The 25,987-nt window shown below is 38.8% G+C and overlaps 1 protein-coding gene across 2 annotated transcripts in view; it reads right to left on the reverse strand.

Annotated features, from left to right (window-relative positions):
- LOC131038323 (RNA pseudouridine synthase 5) overlaps positions 1-24,401 on the reverse strand; it is a 300,230-nt gene extending 275,829 nt beyond the window's left edge. The window contains exons 1-2 of one of the 2 annotated variants that reach the window (XR_009104404.2): positions 24,114-24,401; positions 23,974-24,031 (exon numbers count right to left, since the gene is read on the reverse strand). Coding sequence is in view for 1 of the 2 variants with exons in the window: in XM_057970705.2 (XP_057826688.2) it covers positions 23,974-24,031; positions 24,114-24,192 (137 nt within the window). In the remaining variant the exon portion in view is untranslated. The remainder of the gene's footprint in view (positions 1-23,973; positions 24,032-24,113) is intronic. The other variant, XM_057970705.2, reaches the window with a different exon arrangement.
- Between the last annotated feature and the right edge of the window lie 1,586 nt (positions 24,402-25,987).

Genomic DNA, 25,987 nt, shown 5'->3' on the forward strand with positions numbered 1-25,987 from the left:
TGCAAAGGTGAAGTCGGGAATGGGCAAGGACAATTTAAGAGTTATGAATGCTACCCCCAGTTGAGTATGCACAGAATTGAAGACTACAAGAGAGTGAATGATGCATTCACTATGTACATCACACGGATGCTGCAGGGCGGAATCCACAGAAGATTGTCCAAGGAGGCAACAGAGTTAATAGAAAAATATGGATCATGGTATATACAATTTCCCACTTTCACATACCTCAGGATTCATGGGTTTCAATCTGAACCCTACAGACTTCCTAGGTATCCTACTGACAAAATGATATTGTTGGAAGTGGTAAGACAGCTTCTAGAGTTCGATGTTATCCAGAGAGAGAAGCACGGGATAGGAATGACATTCCCTATTTCAGTTGGGAAGACATCAGAGGTCTGCCAATCCGCCATAGCTGCCAGCACTGCAGGTGAGGAGATTGCATTCTACAGATTTGCCACCTACAAGAAAAGAGAGAGATTCGATCCAGACAAGAAGGTCGGAAGGATCAGAGGAGAGAAGTTCACTCATAAAGTTGACATAGAGGATTATTGGGCTAACTTAATGGACGAACAAGCAGTGAAGAGAAGAATGTGGTCCAAAATGTCAATGGATTTCATGAGGAAGTGTGGACTTTTTCTCATCCCTGATCAGGTATTAGATGATAGAGATCATACACACCCACATTAAGAGAATGAAATGAAGAAGGCAATCCTATTGCCAAATTGGTCAGAGTCAGAGGAGATTGACCTGAATGTATTGATGAGAGAAGTCTTGAATTTCTCCCGCACATGGGTGGATATGCAGATGAACAGATTAGTTGACATGGGTGTTCCCTTCACTTATGAAAGGATGAAGACGAAAGAGTCTACTTCCGAGGATGATCAGAGGACTGTCAGTGATGTCAGGATTCATGCAGACGAAGAGAGTCAAGCTCCCAAGAGAAGGAAGAACATGCGTGGAGAAGTCAAGGCTAGAGGGAAGAAGATTGAGGATGTGAAGAAGAAACAGAAGACTATCATTCCTCCACTTATCATTCCTTCACCCCCTCCCAGTGCCTCATCAATCGAAGTGATTGAAGTAACAAAACAGAATAAGGAGACTCAGCAGTGTTCCAACACAGTGATACTACCAGAGAATACTCAGGAATTTCATGCCACAGCAACATCTGCACCTCCTGATGAGAATGATGACCAGCCGGGATCCCCTATTGTCCTTTTGGAAGTTAGTTTGGGAAATGATGTATATGATTGGACCAGGAATAATCCTGATGATAATGATGAAGTTATCTCGGCACTGAAGGACCTTGATCGAGAAATATGTCTTGATGATGGTATGGAGATGACCGCTATTCCTGAATGGTTGAGGAAGAGTATGGAAAAAAGTAAACAAATGATAGAAGTACAGCCTATTGAGGATATTGATGACTACCTAGCTAGGAGTGCTAAGAAGAAGGAGCCCAAGAGAGCGGAGATTTTGTCGCACATAGCTAGAGATGAGACGGGAATGCGGATTGCGCAGATTGCTGTTCCTAGAGCCGGCGTGATAGTGGACACTGCTACTCCCATGGATTTCCAGATCACTTCAGTTGCCCTTGGTCGTCCATCCAAAGGGCAGGAATTTCAGGAGATTGGTGACAACCTCCAAGCAATCAATGCAAAGTTAGACACAACGATTGCGGAGAATGAAAGGTACAAAGAAGAAAATATTAGACTCAAAGAGTATATTGCAGGGACAAGGCGTGGAGATCCCACCCTTATTTCCCCTATTGCAGTTGACCATGGAATACATTCACACTGCGAGGTAGCGAGAGGTACACACTCAGAGGTGGAAAAGTGGATTGAAAGCACAAGAAAGTAGGCAGATGATTTCCTTACTCAGTTTGTCCAAGCATATGATAAGACAACAACGCTTGTATTCAGGATCCAGTATTTGGAGGGAGTTTGGGAAGAATTTCGGCCTATCCAAGAGAAGACTATTCCACGCCTCCTGGCATTGAAGAAGGTTCCTAATTCCATTTTGGTCAGCGAGAACATTGTGCACAGTGGAGACATATATAATTTCCATGGCTGGTATTGTGCACTAGCTTTGAAGAAATCAGCTTATGAGAACGCCCAATCGAGTTGTATGGAGATGGAAGGATTAATTCAGGACATTCAGATGAAGATCCTTGCCTCGATTGAGGAATTATTGGGTGTTGATGTTAGTAATGCTAGTGGTTTACACTTAGCCGAATTAAGAGACAAGATAAAATTTATGTATTTTTGCCAGTTGGACTCTTTGCAAAAGAATCAGATAGATGACTTGGTCTCTTTGTTGATTCATGTTCATAATTCGCAGAAGCTCATGCCTGAATGGGAGAACACTTTGAATGCTTGCTCGGATTCATTGGATGTGATTGATTTACAGCAGGATACCTTGCCTAGCATTTCCATGGAGGAGTTAGATTCAGTTTTGGCTAGATTCTTGGAGTATGCTAAGAGAGAGAGAGATGCAGGGAGGAATCTTCTAGAAGATTCCCTATATGATGACTAGGTATCTTTCTATTGGGCCATATGTTGGTGGCACCATTTTTGATGTAACCCTAATTAGGGCAATTCTAGGGTTTTGTTGGCATGATCTCGGCTGTTGATCTTAGATCAATCTGGGCCATCCATTTTGTAAGAGACTCTATATATGCCTCCTTGTCTCTCATTTGTAAGAGAGAGTTTTTGTAGAATTGTTGGTATATGCTACAGCTATTTGAATCCTAATCATTGTTCAATTGTTGGTGATTTTGCTCTTCAAGTGTTGTATTTGCATTCATGGTTCTCAATTCCTCCAAGTTAGATTAGAATTTAGATTAGAATTTATTTTCATGTATGTTAAATTGAATGAAAGATTTGTTGAGTATATTTGTGTGGAATCCTTAATCCATACCACTAGCCTCTTTCCGCTGGTAAATGCGCCTTGTGTGGTCAACTGGAGTTTGAGTAAGCATAACTTCAACTATTATGCTTTCGTTGACAAGCATCAACTTGGATGGTGTCTTCGTTTGATGGTAATCGTTTGAAAATCATTAAGTATACCTTAGATGATTGCACTAAGCTTGTGTCAATACCTGATTGTGAGACCTTGCCTGGTTTGATTCCACTAAATCCATTCATCATTCCCTACATTCTTAGGATTAGAATAGATTTCCTGAACCCTATTCTTTTTCCCCCTTTTTTAATAAGAAGTAAATCCAGAGCCCTATTGATAAATCTTAAGTTGTCAGCACACCTATTCCGCATCATTCATGATAATCCAAACATTTGCGTAAGTCCCCAAAGTGAAACACAGCAATTCACATCAACCACTAAACTTATCCACTCGTCAAGACCTGACATGTAGAAACCTTGGAATCATTTTAGTTGATCTCATTCTTAGCATCTGAGGTGATTTTGTTCAAGAGAGGGTAAATTACTGTGGTAATTTATTTTGTATTGTTATGTGCATAAAAAACACATCAACAGGACATTACATCAATTTAAATCAGATCTGCACTTCTGATTTCCGAATTATTTGCCCTTCCAAATGAGGTTCTCTTCTCCCTTTTACATTTCATGTTTGAGGGAGTCACATAATTTCATTCCATGTCTTTTGACCATTCATTAACTTAATTAAATTTTAATTATATTTAATTTTATATTTTAATTTAAATGTTATTTTTTATCTTGTGTATTTTAATTTTATTATTATTATATATTATTAAATCCTATTTCAAAGTGGGGGCATTACAGTAGGTTTGAGAGGTAGTAAGAAAGGTGGGAAGTAGAAGGTGAAGGCATAGAGGGGTGGAAGGAAAGAAGTGGAAAGTAGAAAAGATGGAAGGGTTGTGGGATGAAGAGATAGAAGATATAGGTGAGATAGTAATGATAGGTGAAGGTAGGGAAGGGTGTAATGGGCACCCCCTGTTCGGTACTAAATTTATGTCCTTTTTACTTAGTGTAATTTTGTCAAACAGTTGGCGTGCAAGCTGACTACTGGATTTTTTGGTTCTTGATTTGCTATAGGATAAATTTGGTAAACTGATATTTATTGTAAAACTTTCAAAGTTTATTCAATATAAAAATAACCAGACATATCAAATACCAAAAACAAGAGGATTAATGCTGATGGTATTTATTTAATTCCAACTCCAAGCATACAAATCAGATTTGAAGAATATTACAGACCATATGATAATAAACAAATTCAAACCTGGACTCCACAAGTATAGAACCTGCTGAAAACACTGTTCATGCACTGTAGCTGCACTATTCACGGCACTGTAGCATTTTTACTATTCACGCAGCACTGTAGCAAAACACTGTTCACGCGGTACTGTAGCAAGACACTGTTCACGCGGTATTGTAGCAAAACACTATTTTCAAATCTGCACTTTCAAACTCCTGTAAAACATCATGCGAGAGCACCAAATGAAGCCCAATGTGTTTCCTGAATGAAAACACCATTAATCCTCCTGACTGTGTCTTTCAACAGCGAAGAGAATGATAGCAAAGAGGGATTCCGTCCTCCAAGCCCAATAATCAGATTTCTACGAAATCCAACAGCATAACATTAATTCATCCCAGCATATCCCAAAAGAGAGCTCTCAACCTCCATTTATATCTTCCCCCTGGATGCAAACACTTCATTTCCTAAATGTGGGATAATACAATTAGAATAAAATATTATTTCCCACAATGTACCATTAAAGGGAACTTTTAATATTTTAAACATTACTTTATATTCCCAACCTTATAAAATAACAATAAAGTTAAATATTTAATTTAACTTTACACTTTATCGTTAAATATTAAAACATTGTTGATAATCCCTTTAAATCATTGTCGCCTTCAAATATTTTTACTGATAGTTATGCCAACCAGGGAAACACTAAAAATTTCAAGTCACTGCTTGGAGACTAACTTACTATAAATAGTAAGTGTCTAGAAACCCTGTCAAAGCAGCACCGATTGGCCTGAAATCGAAAACACCTAGGCCAAAACACCTCAGGATCCCATCAATGTCCTTGTTAGCCTTCGGGACCATGTCAGAATAGGCTAACGACACCCCATATCATGTTGCGTTAAAAAGGGGACATTACAGTCCGCCCCCCTTGAAATTGCTTGTCCTCAAGCAAATTCGGTCCTGAATGTTGCAATACCTGCTCATTCTCCCATGTAGCATCCTCATCTGGCAGGTCTCTCCATTTCACCAAGTATTCCTTAACGATTCTGTTCCTGAGTGTCCTTTCCCTGATATCCAGAATAGCTTCGGGTACTAACACAAGCTTTCCCTCCTCATCCAAAGGGGGTAAATCTGCAGAAGGCACTACACTCTGACCAATGGCTTTCTTAAGCCTAGACACATGAAACACATTGTGCACCCGACTGCCCTCTGGAAGCTCAAGCTCATAGGCGACTTCGCCCACTCTGCGAATCACCCTGTAGGGACCATAAAATCTAGGCTTCAACTTTTCAGCTCCGCTCTTCTTGAGTGATGACTGTCTATATGGTTGTAGCCTCAAGTAGACCATATCCCCTACCTCGAAACTGCGCTCTATTCGGTGCTGATCAGCGTACAATTTCTGTTGATTCTGGGCCTGCTGTATATTCTCCTTGAGCACTTTCAGGATGTCCTGACTATCCTGCAATAAGTTTTTGGCTTTGGGCACTCTGCTGTCCCCCAAAACTAAATCCATGAAGCTAGGTGCATCATAACCATAGAGTGCCATGAAAGGAGTCATCCTGATGGACATATGATACGTGGTGTTATAACAATACTCTCCCATATGCAACCATCTGACCCAAGCTTTTTGTTGTGCAGTTACATAGTTCCTCAAATATCCCTCCACCCATTTATTCACAATCTCTGTTTGCCCATCTGTCTGCGGATGATAACTAGTGCTAGGTGTAAGATCTGTACCACACAACCTAAACAACTCCTGCCAAAAAATACTCATAAACTTACTATCCCGATCACTGACAATGAATCTGGGCAACCCATGTAACCTGAATATCTCTCTAAAGAAAAGATCTGCCACCTGTGCTGCTGTGTAAATGGACGGAATAGCAAAGAAGTGAGCGAACTTCGTCAAGCGGTCCACCACCACATAGATGCAATCCCTTCCCTGCACTCGTGGTAAACCAGTGATGAAGTCCATCGAAATACTTTCCCATTTCCTATCTGGAATGGGCAAGGGCTGTAATAAACCTGCAGGAAATGTGTGCTCTCCCTTATTCTGTTGACAAACCGCACACTCCCTGACATACCTCTGAACATCATCCTTGAGCCCTCTCCATGTGAACCGCTCTCGGATCTGCCTGTAGGTCTTGAAGATCCCCGGATGCCCAGCTGTGGGTGCATCATGAAATGCCTTAAGTATCACCTCTCTCAAATGTGATGACGGAATCAAATAAACCCTGTCTTGAACTCTGATCAATCCATCTATCACCTCATAGCGATCATCCTGTATAGTACCTGAAATCAATCCGGAAGCCCAAGCATCTCCGACATACTCTGCTATAATCTGATCTCTCCAATCTCCTGAAATCTCTGCCAGAGCACATAAGTGAGGTCTCCGAGATAAGGCATCAGCCACCACGTTTTTCTTACCTTTGACAAACTCTATGTCAAAGTCATAAGCCTGCAATTTAGTAACCCATTTCTGTTGCCGGTCATTAAGATCACGCTGGCTCATAAAATATTTTATGCTATTGTGATCAGTTTTGATCACAAACCGTCCACCTACTAAGTATGATCGGAATTTGGCCAATGCATGCATTATGGCCAACATCTCCCTGTCATAGATAGAATAGCTCCTCTCAACACCTCGAAGCTTCCTACTCTCGAATGCAATGGGATGTTTCTCCTGCATCAATACTGCCCCTATCCCATCACCTGAAGCATCACACTGAAGTTCAAAAGGCTTCGTGAAATCTGGTAGAGCTAAAACCGGACAAGATGACATCACTTGTTTGAAGTGGTCAAAACATCGTTGCGCTGCTTCTGTCCATACAAAGGCTCCCTTTTTAGTGAGGTCTGTCAAAGGTGCTGCAGTCTGTGAAAACCCCTTAACAAACCTCCTGTAAAACCCGCATAAACCAAAGAACCCCTTAAGCTGTCCAAACTCACACTTAGACTCCTTGGCATACAAAGACTCTCTCTCTAGGATAGATAATACCTCCTCCAAATGCTGTGAATGTTCCTCCCAGGTCTTACTGAAGACCAAGATGTCATCAAAGAAGATCAAGACAAATCTCCTCAACTGCTCCCTGAATACTTGGTTCATACAACTCTGAAATGTAGCGGGTGCATTGGTTAGTCCAAATGGCATAACCATAAACTCAAAGTGGCCATAGTGACATCGGAAGGCTGTTTTCTCAATGTCCTCTGCTCTCATCTTGATCTGATGGTATCCAGATCGCAAATCAATTTTAGTGAAGAAGCATGCCCCATGCAACTCATCAATCAGCTCATCAATCCTAGGAATGGGATACCTGTTTTTAATTGTTTTCTTATTCAATGCCCTGTAATCGATGCACATGCGCATCGTCCCATCCTTCTTCTTTACCAAAACTACAGCTGAAGCAAAGGGGCTTTTGCTAGGCCTAATGTGCCCCATTTCCAACAACTCCTTAATTGCCTTCTCTATCTCATCTTTATGTTTCTTAGGATGACGATAAGGAGTGATCATCACTGGTTTGGCTCCCTCCTCGAGCTCAATAACATGCTCCGCACCCCTGTTAGGAGGAACCCCGTGAGGAATATCACTGAATACCTTGGCATGCCTGTCAAGAATCTCCTGTATATCTGGTGGATAACTCTTCACCCGAGGCTCCGGTGAAGTTGGCATAACTAAGCACTCTGTCGCCCACTCTATGTCATTATGTCGAAAAAGTTTCTCCATTCTCCTCAAAGAGACTACCCTGCAACTCCCATCTGAAAGTCCCCTGAGTACAACAGTCCTACCCTCATGCTGAAACCTCATTTCCAACTTCGCTAGGTTGAAAGTGAACTCAACCAGCGATGCCATCCATGTCATACCGAGGATGACGTCGTAATCTCCCATGTCCACAACATAGAAATCATCTTTCAACTCATAACCATCTCCAAATCTAATGTGAAGATTTGAAACCTTCTGAGTACATAACAGCTTTTGGCCATTAGCCACCATGACTCTAAAACCATCATGCTCCTCTGTCTGTAAACCTCTCCTGGCTACCAACTGTGTATCTATAAAGTTATGTGTAGCCCCAGTGTCAATGAGAGATATCACTTTCTGCCCCTGGATAGTGCCCCTGACCTTAAATGTGATTGCCTTTTGGGCCCCTGTCAAGCGTGCCAACGATCTATCATCCTTAGGAATGCTGCTCTCCTCTATCGTGTTACCCTCATCTGAATCGGAGTGCTGATCCTCCCCCTCTGACTCTGACTCCTCTGCTGAAAAATACTCCATTTGATTTGCCTTAGCCTTGAGAGGGCATTTATGAGATAAGTCCCAAGGCTCTCTACACTGGAAGCACAATTTCTTCTTTCGAAGTTCATTCAAGGTTTCACTGTCTAGTCCTTTGGATCCTTCTTTGGGTTTGTTATACTCTTTCTGAAATGGTTTTTTGTCTTTGTCCTTGCGGTAGGAAGAATCTGTTGAATGGTATTTTCCTTTGTATACCGAAGGGGCTAAATCTCGTGCCTTTTTAGTTGCTTCTGCTAAGGTGAGTGGATCATGTCCCTTCACCCAACCACGTAATGGATCAGCAAGCCCATCACAAAATAACACCACCAATCTCCTAGGAGAGATATCAGTAACAAGTACAGACAAACGCTGAAACTCGGCGATGTAAGCATCCACTGAACCTGACTGTTTTAACTGTGCTAGCTCCTTGAAATGTAACTCGGGATCCCTAGTGTCAAATCTCTCAATCAATCTTTCTGTGAATTCCTCATAGGATGTAATCTGATTATGCCCCAGAGTCACCATGCCATGATGCCACCATTCATGCGCAACGCCGTCCAAATGCATAGCCGCATACTTGATAGCCTCATCCTCAGGCATAGGATTTAGCTGCAAGTATGTATCTATCTTCTGCACCCAAGCTCGTGCAGTCATCTTCCCTGAAGCATCATAATAAGGCAAGGAAAGTTTTCCAACTTTCTTCCTCAGCTCAAAATTCTGATTCCTCCCTCCTGCTCTAGGCATATGTCTCATCCTCAAGTCCATATAATCTCTGAGGGAAATATCTGCCTGAAACTCGGGTCCACTGGCCTCCCAGTCCCTCCTGAACTGACCCTGTAACTCAGTAATCTGCGGTTCGTTCACTGGTTGAACTGGATCCCTAGGTGGAAAGGTGGGTAGAAGAGGTCTCGAGCTCGCTGTTCGAGCTGGGCGTGCAATGTGTCTAAAGTTATCCGCCTCATTCCCATTGTTGCCATGTCCATTATTACCATTAATATTATTCTCAGGGCCATTGTTGTTGCCTCGGCCTCCATTATTATCATTGCCCCTATTGTTATTGTTTCCCCTATTGTTATTGTTTCCATTGTTGGCATCACCTGGATTAATATTAACGCCCATCTGTCTAGCCATAAGCTGCAACATCATGTCCATTCGCCTATTCTGCTCCTGCTGCATACGCTGCCCTTGCTCTAACGTACCCAGCAACTGTCTGAACATTACCTCCCCCTGATCTGGAACGATATTCCTCTCATCTCGGTCACCCATACTGCTGTCCTGCTCGAAGAATATTTCCTCTATGTCTGTATGACTGGATTCTATGTCCACCTGCACAGATGAACTAGACTGCTCACTCTGACTATCCGGATTTCTATTTTGTCTGGCCCTGGTATTGCGAAAATTATAATGCCCCTGTTGCATGCTCAATCATACATTCTGGACCTGTTTTATTTCTGCAATATGTTTTGGTGAAAGTTTCCCACAAGATGGCAGAATCTTCTGCTCTGATACCACTGGAATGGGCACCCCCTGTTCGGTACTAAATTTATGTCCTTTTTACTTAGTGTAATTTTGTCAAACAGTTGGCGTGCAAGCTGACTACTGGATTTTTTGGTTCTTGATTTGCTATAGGATAAATTTGGTAAACTGATATTTATTGTAAAACTTTCAAAGTTTATTCAATATAAAAATAACCAGACATATCAAATACCAAAAACAAGAGGATTAATGCTGATGGTATTTATTTAATTCCAACTCCAAGCATACAAATCAGATTTGAAGAATATTACAGACCATATGATAATAAACAAATTCAAACCTGGACTCCACAAGTATAGAACCTGCTGAAAACACTGTTCATGCACTGTAGCTGCACTATTCACGGCACTGTAGCATTTTTACTATTCACGCAGCACTGTAGCAAAACACTGTTCACGCGGTACTGTAGCAAGACACTGTTCACGCGGTACTGTAGCAAAACACTATTTTCAAATCTGCACTTTCAAACTCTTGTAAAACATCATGCGAGAGCACCAAATGAAGCCCAATGTGTTTCCTGAATGAAAACACCATTAATCCTCCTGACTGTGTCTTTCAACAGCGAAGAGAATGATAGCAAAGAGGGATTCCGTCCTCCAAGCCCAATAATCAGATTTCTACGAAATCCAACAGCATAACATTAATTCATCCCAGCATATCCCAAAAGAGAGCTCTCAACCTCCATTTATATCTTCCCCCTGGATGCAAACACTTCATTTCCTAAATGTGGGATAATACAATTAGAATAAAATATTATTTCCCACAATGTACCATTAAAGGGAACTTTTAATATTTTAAACATTACTTTATATTCCCAACCTTATAAAATAACAATAAAGTTAAATATTTAATTTAACTTTACACTTTATCGTTAAATATTAAAACATTGTTGATAATCCCTTTAAATCATTGTCGCCTTCAAATATTTTTACTGATAGTTATGCCAACCAGGGAAACACTAAAAATTTCAAGTCACTGCTTGGAGACTAACTTACTATAAATAGTAAGTGTCTAGAAACCCTGTCAAAGCAGCACCGATTGGCCTGAAATCGAAAACACCTAGGCCAAAACACCTCAGGATCCCATCAATGTCCTTGTTAGCCTTCGGGACCATGTCAGAATAGGCTAACGACACCCCATATCATGTTGCGTTAAAAAGGGGACATTACAAAGGGTAGGAAAGGGAAATGGAAGAGGTGAAATGAGGGAAGGGATAGAAGATGTAGAGAATGAAAGTATGAAATTTAGGATGGATGGAGAATGGGATAAGGTGAAGTGGAAGGATGAAAAAGATGGAAGGATAAGGAAAATGAGGGGAGATGGAAATGGGGGTGATCGGGCTTGGGCACCCACTGGCAGTGCTGGGAGAGGCAGGTCGGAAAGGGCAAAGGAAGTGTTGTGCTTGGCTTCATCCTAAAGAGAGAAAGCCTTGACTTGATCAACTCCTAGCCACCTGAGATACTACACTTTTTCCAAATGAAAGGGAAATAGCCAAAGACACAACAACTAACCTAGAAAGATGAAAAAAGTAGGGGTCCCCATTTGCAATGGGGCGATGTGTGAAAATGTCACAACAAGAACATAACAAGTAGCACTAGTGCTTCTAACAACTTTGCATCATCATTCCAACATACCAAGGGTGTGTATCTAAGAAAAAACTCAAAGTTTGTGACCATGGATAAGTTGAAGGGTTTATTTACAAGTCTGTTGATAACATTCAAAGAGACATGATCCTTGGGAAAGACGTTGGAATAGATAAATTCAAAGCATTCAAACTATTGAACCATTGAAGCACCATTTTGGTGACAAGCAGAGTATAATTTCAACCTTCAAATGATCTTGATCCTCTTTCCCAATATGGTGAAAAATAGGACAAAGAGACAGAAAGCTCACACTGATGTTCTTTAACCTGCAAATGAAGATAATTCAATGTGACATTGAAGGTGCAAGGAAGGTCCACACGCGATTGAGAAAGCTCAATTTGACATTTGTTGTGTAAAGATTAAAAAAGAAAGATAACATGTTACAAGTGGCCCTACAACATTTGGAACATGCAGGGGAGGTCCGCACGTGATTGAGAAGGCTAGATTTGGCCTTTATGTAATGTCCCTACTTTGAAATATAATTTAATAATAATAAAATTAAAATTCAAAAGAATAAAAATAAAAATAAAAAATACAATATAAAAGAATATAATTAAATATAATTAAAATTTATTTAAGTTAATGAATGGTCAAAAGATGGGGAATGAAAAGTTGCGACTCCCTCAAACATGAGATATAAATGGGAGAATAGAACATCATTTGAGGGGGGATAATTTGGAAATCAGAAGTGCATATCTGATTTAAATAAGAAGTGCAGATCTGATATGAAAGGTTGTGTCCCTTTCAAAGGGCAGAAATAATGAAGAGTTGCACTCTTTCAAAGGGCGCTAATGGTGAAAGGGTGTATCTCTTGCCAGAGGGCATACATGATGAAGAGGTGTGACCTCTCCCTCACATTGAGAGATATAAATGAAAGGAATCAAAAGCCTCCAGTAACATCAACATCAATCAAATCAGATCAGAACTGTTATTAACTTACAGGCAGTAACATCCTTGTTCTTGGCGGTATGCATTGGGATGTGCTTAATATGTATGCTTAATATATGAAACCTGATAATGTTTTTATGCAGAATTTAATAGTAATATTAATATGGACTGCAGTATGTATGACAATCATATTTAAATTATGTATATATTCATAATACATGAGAAGTTTGTATACTTACAGTCTAAATCATGCTATTATCAGTATTTAAGAAGATGGGGATGACATGTTCCAAAGAGGGGCAGTCTAAATCCAAGCAATAGTAACCCAAGATAGGGTGGGGATCAGCAACCCATAAGCCTTGAGGGTATAGACCCAAGATAGATAAGGGCTTGGATCTGTAAACTTTGAGGGAACCTATTGTATTTGGTCTCTAAGCGCTTTGGTAACATACATAGACCCTTCTCGCTTAAAACTGAAGTAGTAGCAGGGTCTGATATCTATATTAAAAACTATGAATAATGAAATTAATCATCTAATAAGTAAATAAATAAGCGCTTGTTAATAACTAATAAATTGAAGAATATCAATGACTGGCTTCATGATTAGTCTCTCAATCAATTTTAGTATATTGAAATAGATTAATTATGTTAATCAGGTAGGGGACATTACACTTTATGGTGTAGAGAATAAAAAAAGAAAGATGACAAGTTAATGTGGCCCTACAACATTTGAAAGGGGTTGCCCAAGTGTGGGGAGAAAGATAAGTCTTTACAAACCCTAATGCCGACTTCGCTAATTTTGTTGATCTAAAAGGGCAGATTGCATCTGTGATTAGCCATAGGATACACAGCTTATGCACTTGTTTTAGAAAGTATGCCTGTGGAGTACATAAAAAAACTGCAATTTTTGGAACCAATTGGAAGCTTTCTTTGAATCTAATCCAAATGATCTATATCATAGAAACAAAAAAACAGGAATAAAACCTGATTCAGTGCCTATGTTATACCAGTTCAAACCAGCATGGTTTTGACCTGGTCAAACCTGGGATATTTGAAAAAAAAAATGGGTAATTCAATAACCCACAATTTTTTCACCTTCTCTTTCCTTTTCTTCACATTTTTAGAGTGCAGGGTTTAGGGCGTAGGATCATGATTGGGATTCTCTTCCCATTTTGAGCCCATGTAACTAAAATCCATTTATACTTTCAGTTTTTCATTAATGTAAAGCTATTATGATCTATGTTACCGATTTGGCAATTAACATATAAACCAATATAAGACTTTTTGAATTAGACTCTTTGGAAAGAGCTAAAGTTACAACTATAAGGGGAAAAAGGAAGATCTTGGTCTTTTTATTTAAAAAAAAACTATCTGTCAGTTAAATCAACCTTGTAAAGCATCTATTGCAAACCCTTGTTGTAATTGTTAATGCCATGAAGTAAGGTTCCTTAAGCAAACTAGAAGATAATTACACAGTTGACAATATGTAACTAAGCCAAAGCTCAAGCACCATATTAAGAAAACCCCAAGGCAACTCAATGTTGAAAACAAAGCCAAAGACTAATCTCAACCTAGGTTTAATGTCAACAATGGCAATGATTGGCTTAAATTACCTTTATATATTAAATTCCTTGCCCATATCAAAAAGACTAGAGTTTTGGTTATGGTAGATCTTGGAAGTACCCTATGTTGATGTATGTAGCTAGGTCGAAGCCCTTCTAGGGCCGACCTAGCTCACCTAGCGTGTATGAGGCCCTGCCGGCTTTAGAAGACATTAATAGTCGGGCCCTAATTGGGCGTCATATGTAACTTGTGGTATATGTAACTTGTAATCATCTCTCACATGTAACTTGTAATTAATTATGACCTATTCCTCTTGGCGCCAAAATTGACAAAGCCAACTTAAGTGATTTGGGATGCTAGCAGCACATATATATGCAAAGTCAATACCATTGTAAATACACACACTCAAGCGAACTACTCATGTGATCTGCGAAGCATAATTCAAGGACAGCAAACCATCATTGAGAAGCGAATTATCTTCTATTGCTGGCGAACTGTTCTTAAGGTCAAGCGAACTACCATTGAGGGCACCGAACCTTACCCTAGGTGCAGCAACTGTTCTTTCTGTCAGCGATCATCATTGGAAGGTCAGCGATCTCCTTATTGAAGACAGCGAACACCTTATTGAAGACAGCAAACACCTTCTTGTGGTCAGCGAACATCATTTGAAGACTGTGAATTATCATTGGTGACAGTGATCTTCATTCTAAGGCTGTGAACTTCATCTCTGAGTCAGCGAACCTACTTGTGACGGCAACCACTCTATTCTCAAAGATAAGTGCATCATTGTGTATGTTGTTCTTCTGTGCATATCCTACTGGTCTTAATTGCTTCAAGTGTTGAAGCATATAGTAATTACCTCTGATTATTGCATAATAAAGATCTGAGATTAGTTGCTGGGTTTTTCACCTCCAAGAGGGAGGTTTTCCTAGGGTAGTTTGTGTTAATGCATTAGTAGCTTCTGCAAGATAAGACTTCTCTAACCCATTAATCTCCTCTATTCTGTTATGGTTTATTCATCTATGCTATTAGATTATCTGATTTATGCTTTCCGAACTGAATATGTTTATCAGATTGTAACATTGATCATGATTGTGATATTGGCATTGGATAAAGATGGATTAGATCAACGACTTGCTTAACATAGTTAAGCGTCGATCTAAATGCTATCGGGCCAATAACCCGATAGCATATTAATGTCGATTCATTTATGAATCGGCATTAATATGCTTTCGGGGTATTAACCCGATAGCATATGTAATGCTATTTGTTATCGGGTTTAGTTCATACCGATAAACATTTATAATCGGGCCATTAACAAAAGCATCATAACTAACACCGTTTCAACTGAGTGTTTAAGTATTAAATGTTAGTTACCAAACATAACCGAAATCGGGATGTGCAATATGGAAAGACACCGATCAATAGGTGCCTTGATCGGTCATGTCTAAAAGACATGACCGGTCAAGACATCTATTGACCGGTCTTCTAAAACATATAAAGCCCGACATGAATCATTTGGAGAAGACATATAAAAAATATTAATGATCTCTCTCCTTCAGCCTGCAACAAAACAATCAGATTATCAGACAATATAATCATATAAAATTCTTACATATATAATTTGTTCTTTTATTGCAATTGAATAAAACTTTTCAGTTTGGTGTTCTTTGTGTGCATTGATTTGTCTATCTGTTATTATTATATAATTTGCTATAGTCTGATCCTAAAATTAATATGGTATCAGAGCTTGGTTCGAATTGATTGTGATCAGATTGTTAGCAGCACTTCACCTCCTTCTCATCATTTCCAGCATTGAAGATGGTGACTGGTTTAAAAGTTAAAGATAGGCTTGACGGAGCTTTGAACTTCACCCGTGGAAGGCTAGAGTTCTTATTGCACTTGAAGAGAATGATCTACTTCAGTTTGTAGAAGGAAAAGATCAGCCTAAGCCTGAAGATCAAGAGGAGAAACTCCAATTCAACAAGAATGCAGTCAAAGCCAAGAAGATCCTAATTGACTCCGTGAAGGATCATCTTGTTCCTATCATCTCCAAGATGTCTTCAGCCAGAGATATGTTCAAAACATTGGAAGGGATGTATGAGATCAACAACACAAGTAGAGCACTTGCATTGAGGCAGTAACTTCACCAAGTCAAGATGGCAAAGGGAGAATCAGTCATATCCTTCTTCATGAAGATTGCAGAATTGAGAGATCAGCTTAGCACCATTGGAGATGAAGTTGTGGACAAGGATCTTGTCATGCTAGCGTTGAATGGCCTCCCTCACTCTTGGGAGCCATTTATCCAAGGCATAAGAGGGAGATCCAAATTTCCCAGATTTGATCGCCTTCGTGCTAATTGTATTCAAGAAGAGTCAAGGTTGATATCAAGAGGAATTGAGCATAATCATTATGATGTGGAAAATCATGTCCTTGCTAAACACACTTCTATGGAAAGAGGCAAAAGAAGAAAGACAGATAGAGACAGAGGTCCATATCTTGTTCCGAAAAAGGAGGACTTATCTCACATTCAATGTTTTAGGTGTTACAAGTATGGTCATATTGCTCAAGAGTGCAAATCTAGGTCTACTTGTCTAGCTTCTTCTGCGGAAGTTGACATAGGGACACATCAGAAGGAGCCAAGGTCAAATGTCAACTCAGAAGGGTTCTTGTTCTAAAAGGAGGAAATGTCATTTTTCAGCTTCAAAGGGAGCCTGACATTTTCAGCTTCAAAGGTAGCCTGACATTTCAGCTTCAGAGGGAGCCTGACTTTCCAGCTTCAGAGGGAGCCACGTTATCATGAAGTTTTGGTTAATGAGTTCTTCTCTGTGAAGGAGAAGTTCGAGGTGCAATCCTTTGTTAATAAGTTCTTCTCTGTGAGAGAGAAGTTCGAGGTGCAATCCCTTGTTAATGAGTTCTTCTCTATGAGGGAGAAGTTCGAGGTGCAATCCCTTGTTAATGAGTTCTTCTCTGTGAGGGAGAAGTTCGAGGTGCAATCCCTTGTTAATGCATTCTTCTCTGCGAGAGAAGTTTGAGATGAAAGCCCTTGTTCCGCCCTTTGAGAATAGGCATGGTGGAACCACCCTCTACGAGTAGGCATGGTGGTAATGCACTCTTCTCTGGGAGAAGTTTGAGGTGAAAGCCCTCTTCCACCCTCTGCAAGTAGGCATGGTAGATCCACCCTCTGCGAGTAGGCATGGTGGATGTTATGATTTAGCAGTTGTGCTTGTTCACCCTCTGGGAGTAGCTATGGTGAACATCATCCATGGGAGTAGCCATGGTGGTTGTATTCATTTGCATTTTTCATGGGAGCAGCCGTGTATCTCGGATCTTGAGAAGGTCTCCTCCCTAGCTAAGAGGGAGTGTTGATGTATGTAGCTAGGTCGGAGCCCTTCTAGGGCCAACCTAGCTCACCTAGCGTGTATGAGGCCCTGCCGGCCTTAGAAGACATTAATAGTCGGGCCCTAATTGGGCATCATATGTAAATTGTGGTATATGTAACTTGTAATCATCTCTCACATGTAACTTGTAATTAATTATGACCTATTCCTCTTGGTGCCAAAAAGAAGGTGGTGCAGGAGCACCTAGTTGAGTAAAAACTCTCCTTTTTGAGTATTTCATGCTTTCATGTTTGTAATGTCTTGTGTTAGATTTATGATGTTGTTTTAGGTTGTTGTGTGTCTTTTTCAAGTGGTTTTGATCTCATTTTGTGCTTGAGAGATCAAGTTTTGCCTTTCAGGTTTTGAGTTGACAATTTTGGGTTTCTAGGCCAAAAAGAGCAAAAATGTGTAAAATTGCCTAAAAGGTCTAGAAATGTTTTCCAAAGCATTGCAACATGTTTGCTAAGTGTGTTTAAGCATGTCTTAGGTGTTTAGATAAGTTGATGAGGTTAGGTTGTCAAAAATGTCTCTTGAAGCAACAAATTTTGTCATTTGGGCTTGTAAAAAATTGTCAATTTTGGACATTTCTTGTAAAGAGAAGTTGTGGAAGCCTTATGTCCGTACTGGCCTTGATAACTAACTTAGAAAACTATAAAAGGCCTCCCTTTTCCAAAAGGTTGGTGATTGTATTGAAAAAGGATTCCTAATAGAAAAGATGAAATTCTGGCTTTTTACTATGTTCTTCTCTCCCTTGGAGTAAAAGTCCATACTGTAGCACATCTGGTCCATGTTGTACCTTTTGGGAAGTGACCATATTGGTTGTCCAATGCTCTCCAAGTGATTATTGTACTGGTTTTCCATTTGCAAGTTGGTTGATTAAAATTGTTTCATTTTGGTGTGTTCTCTGCCCTGTCAAGGGTTTGTGGTTTCAAAATGCAACAACTTGACTAATCCAGGTCTGGGCTCCCACAAGTGGATTTCGTCAAGTTGGTTTGTGTATGTATAGTGTATATATGTTTCTTTTTGTGCCAGCACTATGTTTGGAGGATGGATTTGAGTGAATGCTAGGCAAGTATGGATTACTCGGCTAGTATCATGGACAAAAACTCAAAATTTGCACCCAAAAATAATTGGAGTGAACAAATGTGTGAGACAGAGGTCTGAATATGTTTCCAAGGGTGTTGAGACTTGAGAGTCACCTTGGTTTGTTAGAGAAGGTTGTTTTCTATTAAGCATTCTCAGTTTGATTGTATGACAATGAATTCACTGTTTTGTGAATTTAATGACATTATGTGCAAAATGTACTTCAAGAGCCTATTCAAGCTTTGAAAACACTTCACAAGTATTGCTATAGGAACTTTATAAGTGTTTGGAGGTTACTTAATGCCATGGAGGAGTTTGGAATGAATTTCTAACACCTTAGAATGCAGTTATAACAGTGAGGTTGCTGTGACAGGGTTTTGTGACAGTCACTTACATGTTTAGTTTTCAGTTTGTATGCCATGTGTTTGGACTAATGCCTGCAGGACAGTAACAGAGGAAGGCTCTACATGGTATGGCAGAAGGTTTATGTCAGTTTGGAAGCTTGGTTAGTGGAGTTGTAATGACTTCCCAATGTGGTTTGGGTCTAAACCCCACCAAACCCTACTAAAATGCCTAAAATGGTGGACAGCCCCCAAACAACCTTCTCAGGAACTAAAACTACAGAAATCCTTGAGTTTTGACATTATTAACAACATCCAATACAACTCCTAAGGTGGAATTGGCCATCGTTGATCAGTGTGAGCAAAAATACCCCAAATTAGGCCTACTGGGCCTAGTAGCCTATTAGGCCTGTTTTATAAAAAAACGCTTACCCCGATTGGAACAAGGTTAAGGAGACTTGCTAAGCTATTTGAAAGCCATTTGAAAACTCAGTAAGAACCATTGAAAATCCTTTGTAGCAGGATAAACTCCATTGTTGACTTAATCCTAGCATTGGTGGGTTTGAGTAACCTAGAGCAAGGCAAGGTTGAACCTTCAAACTATGAACAAAACTATGAATAGTCCTTAACCTCCTTCTTGGGACATTGGAGTAGGTCAATTACAGTCAGGAGACAGCAAGGGTGGTGCAAGGTGAGCAGGGGTATGTTTGGAGTGGAGTGACTAGTTAAGCAAGGTAATGTGAGCTTGAGTAAGGAAGGAGTGACAACACACTGGGTGATTGTTTGAGGGGTGTATGAGGTGTTGAGCAACTAGAAATCCAAAATTGAAATTACAACCAGAAGGAGGACTCAAAACTTTGTCCTTGAGGACCATTTGAGATTGTTTAAACCAATCAAGAACCATTGAGCAACTTCTCTCACAATCTCCCTATCAAAAGGGCTCTGACCTAGCTCACCTAGCGTGTATGGGGCCCTACCGGCCTTAGAAGACATTAATAGTCGGGCCCTAATTGAGCGTCATATGTAACTTGTGTTGGTGTTGGAAATAAGCCACACCCGGACCGACGATGGACTGGTCCAAGAGGGGCCAGTAGCTCAGTGGTAGAGCACTCCAGCAGCATATGGAAGGTCCTAGGTTCGAGTCCTAGTTGGTCCATGTCTCAAAATGGTATCAGAGCCAGGTCCAAGCTAGGAGCCCCAAGCACACGAGAGGTGTGGCTTAGGGGGGGTGTTGGTGTTGGAAATAAGCCACACCCGGACCGACGATGGACTGGTCCAAGAGGGGCCAGTAGCTCAGTGGTAGAGCACTCCAGCAGCATATGGAAGGTCCTAGGTTCGAGTCCTAGTTGGTCCATGTCTCAACAACTTGTGGTATATGTAACTTGTAATCATCTCTCACATGTAACTTGTAATTAATTATGATCTATTCCTCTTGGCGCCAAAATTGACAAGGCCAACTTAAGTGATTTGGGATGCTAGCGGCACATATATATGCAAAGTCAATACCATTGTAAATACACACACTCAAGCGAACTACTTCTGTGATCTGCGAAGCATAATTCAAGGACAGCAAACCATCATTGAGCAGCAAATTATCTTCTATTGCTGGCGAACTGTTCTTAAGGTCAAGCGAACTACCATTGAGGGCACCGAACCTTACCCTAGGTGCAGCAACTGTTCTTTCTGTCAGCGATCATCATTGGAAGGTCAGCGATCTCCTTATTGAGGTCAGCGATCTCCTTATTGAAGACAGTGAACACCTTCTTGTGGTCAGCGAACATCATTTGAAGACTGAATTATCATTGGTGACAGTGGTCTTCATTCTAAGGCTGCGAACTTCATCTCTGAGTCAGCGAACCTACTTGTGACAGCAACCACTCTATTCTCAGAGATAAGCGCATCATTGTGTATGCTGTTCTTCTGTGCATATCTTACTGGTCTTAATTGCTTCAAGTGTTGAAGCATATTGTAATTACCTCTGATTATTGCATAATAAAGATCTGAGATTAGTTGCTGGGTTTTTCACCTCCAAGAGGGAGGTTTTCCCAGGGTAGTTTGGTGTTCTTTGTGTGCATTGATTTGTCTAGCTGTTATTATTATCTAATTTGCTACAGTCTTAGGCCAATTATATGCTATGCCCTAATTGTCAATTTTCAAGGAGTCAAGTGTGTACCTTTAGTTCACATTTGAAGTCCTAAAAGGCCTAGGAATTATCCCCTACCCTTTGTGTACCTAAATAGGTCTCAAGAATGTTTTGCAACCCAATTTCATGCTCGTGCAATTATTAAGGCTAAAAGGTAGAATTCAGCCCCAAAAAATATCAAAATAGTCCTTGAGTCAACATGACATGGTCCTCTCCAGAGCTTCAATCTGAAGAGAAAAAACATGGCCTTAAACGGATTCCCAAATCAAAAGTTATGGCCCCCAAAAGTTTTCCTCTATTAGGGGTTTCAACCCTAACTTACAATTTGCAAACATGCAAAAGAAGTCTGAAACTTTTGTTTGCACAAGAGGGTTTTTCAACCTCACCACAATGTTGTCCTCTTTAAGATATTCATTTATTTTTAAATGAGCTTCAAATGCTTCACAAATTTAAAGTTATCGGCTCCAGAACTTAAGGGGATTTGCAACTAACTTGCTCATGTGCAAACATGCACGAAAAGTCCAAAATTCTGGATTACACTAGCAGGTTTTTCAACCTCACACACCATTGTCCCCTCCAAGAAATTCAATTTTTAAAAAAGGGCACAAGATGCTTACCAGACCAAAAGTTATTGCCTCCAATAGTTTTCAAATTTTGCTACCAACATGTAAATATGCAAACATGCAAAAAAGTTCTAAAACCCCTAAAAATTTGCAAAAGTGCAAAAATGGTCCAAAACCTCGAAATGTGCAAAAAAAAGTTTAGAACATCAGGATGTACAAATGTGCAAAAAGGTTCTAAAACCCAAAAACTTGCAAATGTGCGAAATAGGTCCGGAACTCCAAAATTGTGCAAATGTGTAAAAAAAGTCTAAACTCTAAAATGTGCAAACATACAAAAAAGGTCTAGAACCCCACAATGCGCAAATGTAAAAAAAGGGTATGGAACCTCAAAATGTGCACACATTTTAAAAAGGTATAGAACCCTAGAAAGTGAAATGTGCACAAAAAGTCTAATTCTCCCTCACATGTGCAGGCAAACCTCAAAATCCTCCTCAAGCCTACAAACATGCAAGAAAAATCCTCTATCCCTTTGGAGAATTTAGTTTAATTTAAAATGCATTATATTTTAATTTTTTCTTAAAAAATTATAGTACTCGAATTTCATGTGTTGCAAGAATAGAAAATATTGAAGTACGTAGCACTTGGAAAATGATCAAGAGTTCGAGGAAGATGATAAAGAGTAATTGCAAAAGGGGGAATGGCGTGCATTTGCATGTAAAACTTAAGTCCAAAGGTAATAGCGGACTATAAAAAGGACTTGCAAAAGAAAAACATGACATACATTTGCACATCGACTTTGGCCCAAAAGTAATGGAGAATTAAAATGCAAAAGTGCAAGTCACATATAACTCTTCATGTTCTTTTGCACTTTGTATCACATAGTTTTGGAAGGGAAAACTTTTCATATTCCCCTACCCGTTGAACCTACAAATATGTAATTGCAACTCATTTTAAGGGTTCCTCACCATTTTGAAAATGAAAACAATAAGATTTTGCTGCTCCACTTTTAATCATTCTTCCATTTTACAGCTTTACTTCGTAAGCTTAGTTCATGGATTTGATGAATTTGAAATTTATAGCATAGAATATATTTTCAGCACCTTTGGCTATTGAAGTCATTTCTTCAACCTGCACTACGAGTCAAGTGGTTGGGTTTGCGACTTTTGTGTTTCATCCTTTCCTTTGAAGATTGCACCATCTTGTGTATTGGCTGTGCCGCTGTGGTATTTCAGGCCATGCCAAGAGAGATTTGAAGTCAAATTTGTCCATCAAACGAATAGTTTATGCATTTCAAGAATGACAAGCTTAGGCTTCCTTACACTCCTTTGCTCATCCTTATTTTAACAGATTTTTTATCTCACTATTAGGATAGTTGTAGTTAGCTGTAATTTTGGTTTTATTTTCTGGATTTTAGTGTTGAGTTGGTAAATTGGTAAAGTGGTGAATTCATCCATATAAAGGATAAGAAAATCAATGTGTTTGTTTAACTTTCATGCCTTATAATTCTGATTTTAAAAGTCAATATGCTGTTACAAAGTTTTAATTTGGCTTTTCTTTCAAGTAGTGGAGAAAATTTCGAGAGCCTAGCTTTAAAAGTGAGTGTACTTTTAATTTTGGGTAGCGTTTCAGCTTTGAACCTCTCACCATATCAAAATCAAAAACTAAGAACAATGCCTTAATATTATTACTCAGTCGTCCCATTAGACTTCACTCATTTGTCTGGCCAGTTTCCGCTACAAGCAAACATAAATGGGTAGATAGCAGGTTCTATTGATTTGCAGTTCACTGTTAGTGGTGAACGGGTGGCTGCCGGTGTTTGCGCACAAACTTGAACAAAATGAGATATCACGGCCATACTATCCCAAATGTATTGAAGCCCCTGAGCCCAAAATATTTTGTTATACAACTCTATGTAAATTGGAAGGAAAGTATACTTTCCCACCATATCTGGTACCCCCAAGCCCTGCTAAATTAAGATGACTTCATTTGAAAGCATTTGTTACAAAACTTTATCATGCAAAGGCATTAGCTGCATCGTAACAAGAAGCAAAGTGTTTTCAATAATCTTATATTTAAAATTTCTATTTCACTCACATGCTATCCTTGAGCTATAATCCAAGAAATCAAGACAGAGGAATTCAAAGATTCAAGTTTCATGGAGTGCATTGTACTGGAAAGATTGTTATTCAGAGTTAATCAGTTAAACAATTATGTCACTAACTTCCATTGCAAAAACGGATGTAAGAATCCCATAAACAATACAAAGCGATTGAAATGGGTAAACAGACGACATGTTAAGTCCAAGACAATCCGTCCACCAGGAAGATTTACCAAATGAACATATACAAAAGAGGGAATAATAGTTTAAAATGTACCCTTTTGTAGGAGCCGAACTCTTGTACCGTGACGAATAGAAATTGATGAGAGTAGGCACTGGATAACGATGAATTATAATTACGCTATTAGTAAGCAAACAAGAATAAAATAGCCAGAGCTTCAAGTTTAGAAAGCTTACACGAAGGAACATGTTTGACAGTGTCTGTGTAGAATAATCCTTGGTTAAACTCTGGCCAGGGGATCCCAAATGTCTTCATTGGGTTTAATTCTCGCTTCTCAGTAACCACATGTAAATAAAATAAAACAAAAGGTAAATCGGAGAAATTCTCTATCAATGAAAGGCTTCAGGTGCTTAATGGTTGCAAATCGTGGGTTTTAATTGGTGATTTTTGTTCTTTTTTGGGGGATTGATCAAAGCTGTATAAAAATTAAAGTCAAAAGAGGACTGCACAGGAAATAAAACGGAAAAAAGACAGCAAGCAACTTAACTGTCTTTTTTTCATTTTAATTGGTGATTTTTGTTCTTGAGGTTAATTATTGGAAATTTATGTTTTATTCTTTTAATAAAAATTATGATATCATAATGTAAAGAAAATAAAAAATAAAATGGGTTGATTAAATAACTGTAATTAATGATAACAGATTTCTACAATCTATAGAATGAATCAAAAGTTGTTTCTGGATTAAATTGTGTGTGTTGGAAATTTATGTTTTATTCTTTTAATAAAAATTATGATATCATAATGTAAAGAAAATAAAAAATAAAACGGGTTGATTAAATAACTGTAATTAATGATAAGAGATTTCTACAATCTATAGAACAAATCAAAAGCTGTTTTGGATTAAATTGTGTGTGTTGGAAATTTATGTTTTATTCTTTTAATAAAAATTATGATATCATAATGTAAAGAAAATAAAAAATAAAATGGGTTGATTAAATAACTGTAATTAATGATAAGAGATTTCTACAATCTATAGAATGAATCAAAAGTTGTTTTTGGATTAAATTGTGTACAAGATTTTTGAAACAACATTTCGAATCACACTTTGTAACTGTATTTAATTATTTAGTAATTAATTTAAAAAGCAAAAGTGAGATTGATATTTGATATTATTAAATAAAAAGTAAACAAGTAAATGTTAGAGATTAATCTATTAATATTTTTAAATTATATTCTTTATAAATTTGACTTTGCATTATTTAGGGTCACTTTTATAAGTGTGAAATTAATTTCACTGTATGAAAATAACCTTATATCTTGTGGATTTGGTTTAGTCAATTTAAGCAATGTAAAATATGTTTGGCTTTATTTTTTAATGTCTAAATTTGTGTAAGGGCATATGGTGTTTACAAACACCTTTGAGAAATCTACTAGATTGTGTGGATCAAACTCTCCTAAGTTAGATCCCTAGTGGGTTAGATTAATGGCTCTAACTAAAAGATTCAAAGACAACAATCAATCATGCAATAGATCTAAGATGGTGTCATCACACTCAAACATTCCCAAATGAATGAATGTCATTAAAATCAAGTACACAAATGAACACAGACGTGCATTAGGTCTACTCGCAATAACTAGTGAAATGGTCAACAAGATGAGAATTTTTTTTTTGTTATTTTAAAATTGTGAGGTTTAGATGTTTGATTACAAAGTGACCTAAGTCAAGTCTACACTTGTGGATCTAATCCAAGGTGACAAAAATGGATTTAGATAATAGGGAATATAAGTTTGGGGATGATAATAGGTATTAGCATATGTGAGGTTGTGAGCCAAATATATGTAGAATGTGTCTATTATAAGTTAATTATTGTAGTTATAACACTCTAATCAAAGCAAGTCCAAAACATAACCAAAATGGGTATGGTATATGCAATTTTCACCATTACATATTTGCTTCCACTTTGATGTGTGTGTGAAGTACTAAGAACATCAATTAAAGTAAAACAAGAAGTCAACATGTGAACTTGAATATTTTTTTAACACTCAAAAGGATAAAGATTTGTGTGAAATAATGAAACTTTCTTCAATTCTTCTTATAATGAGCACTCTA

The sequence above is a fragment of the Cryptomeria japonica genome, chromosome 6 (assembly GCF_030272615.1).
Source record: "Cryptomeria japonica chromosome 6, Sugi_1.0, whole genome shotgun sequence".
Lineage (NCBI taxonomy): Eukaryota > Viridiplantae > Streptophyta > Pinopsida > Cupressales > Cupressaceae > Cryptomeria > Cryptomeria japonica.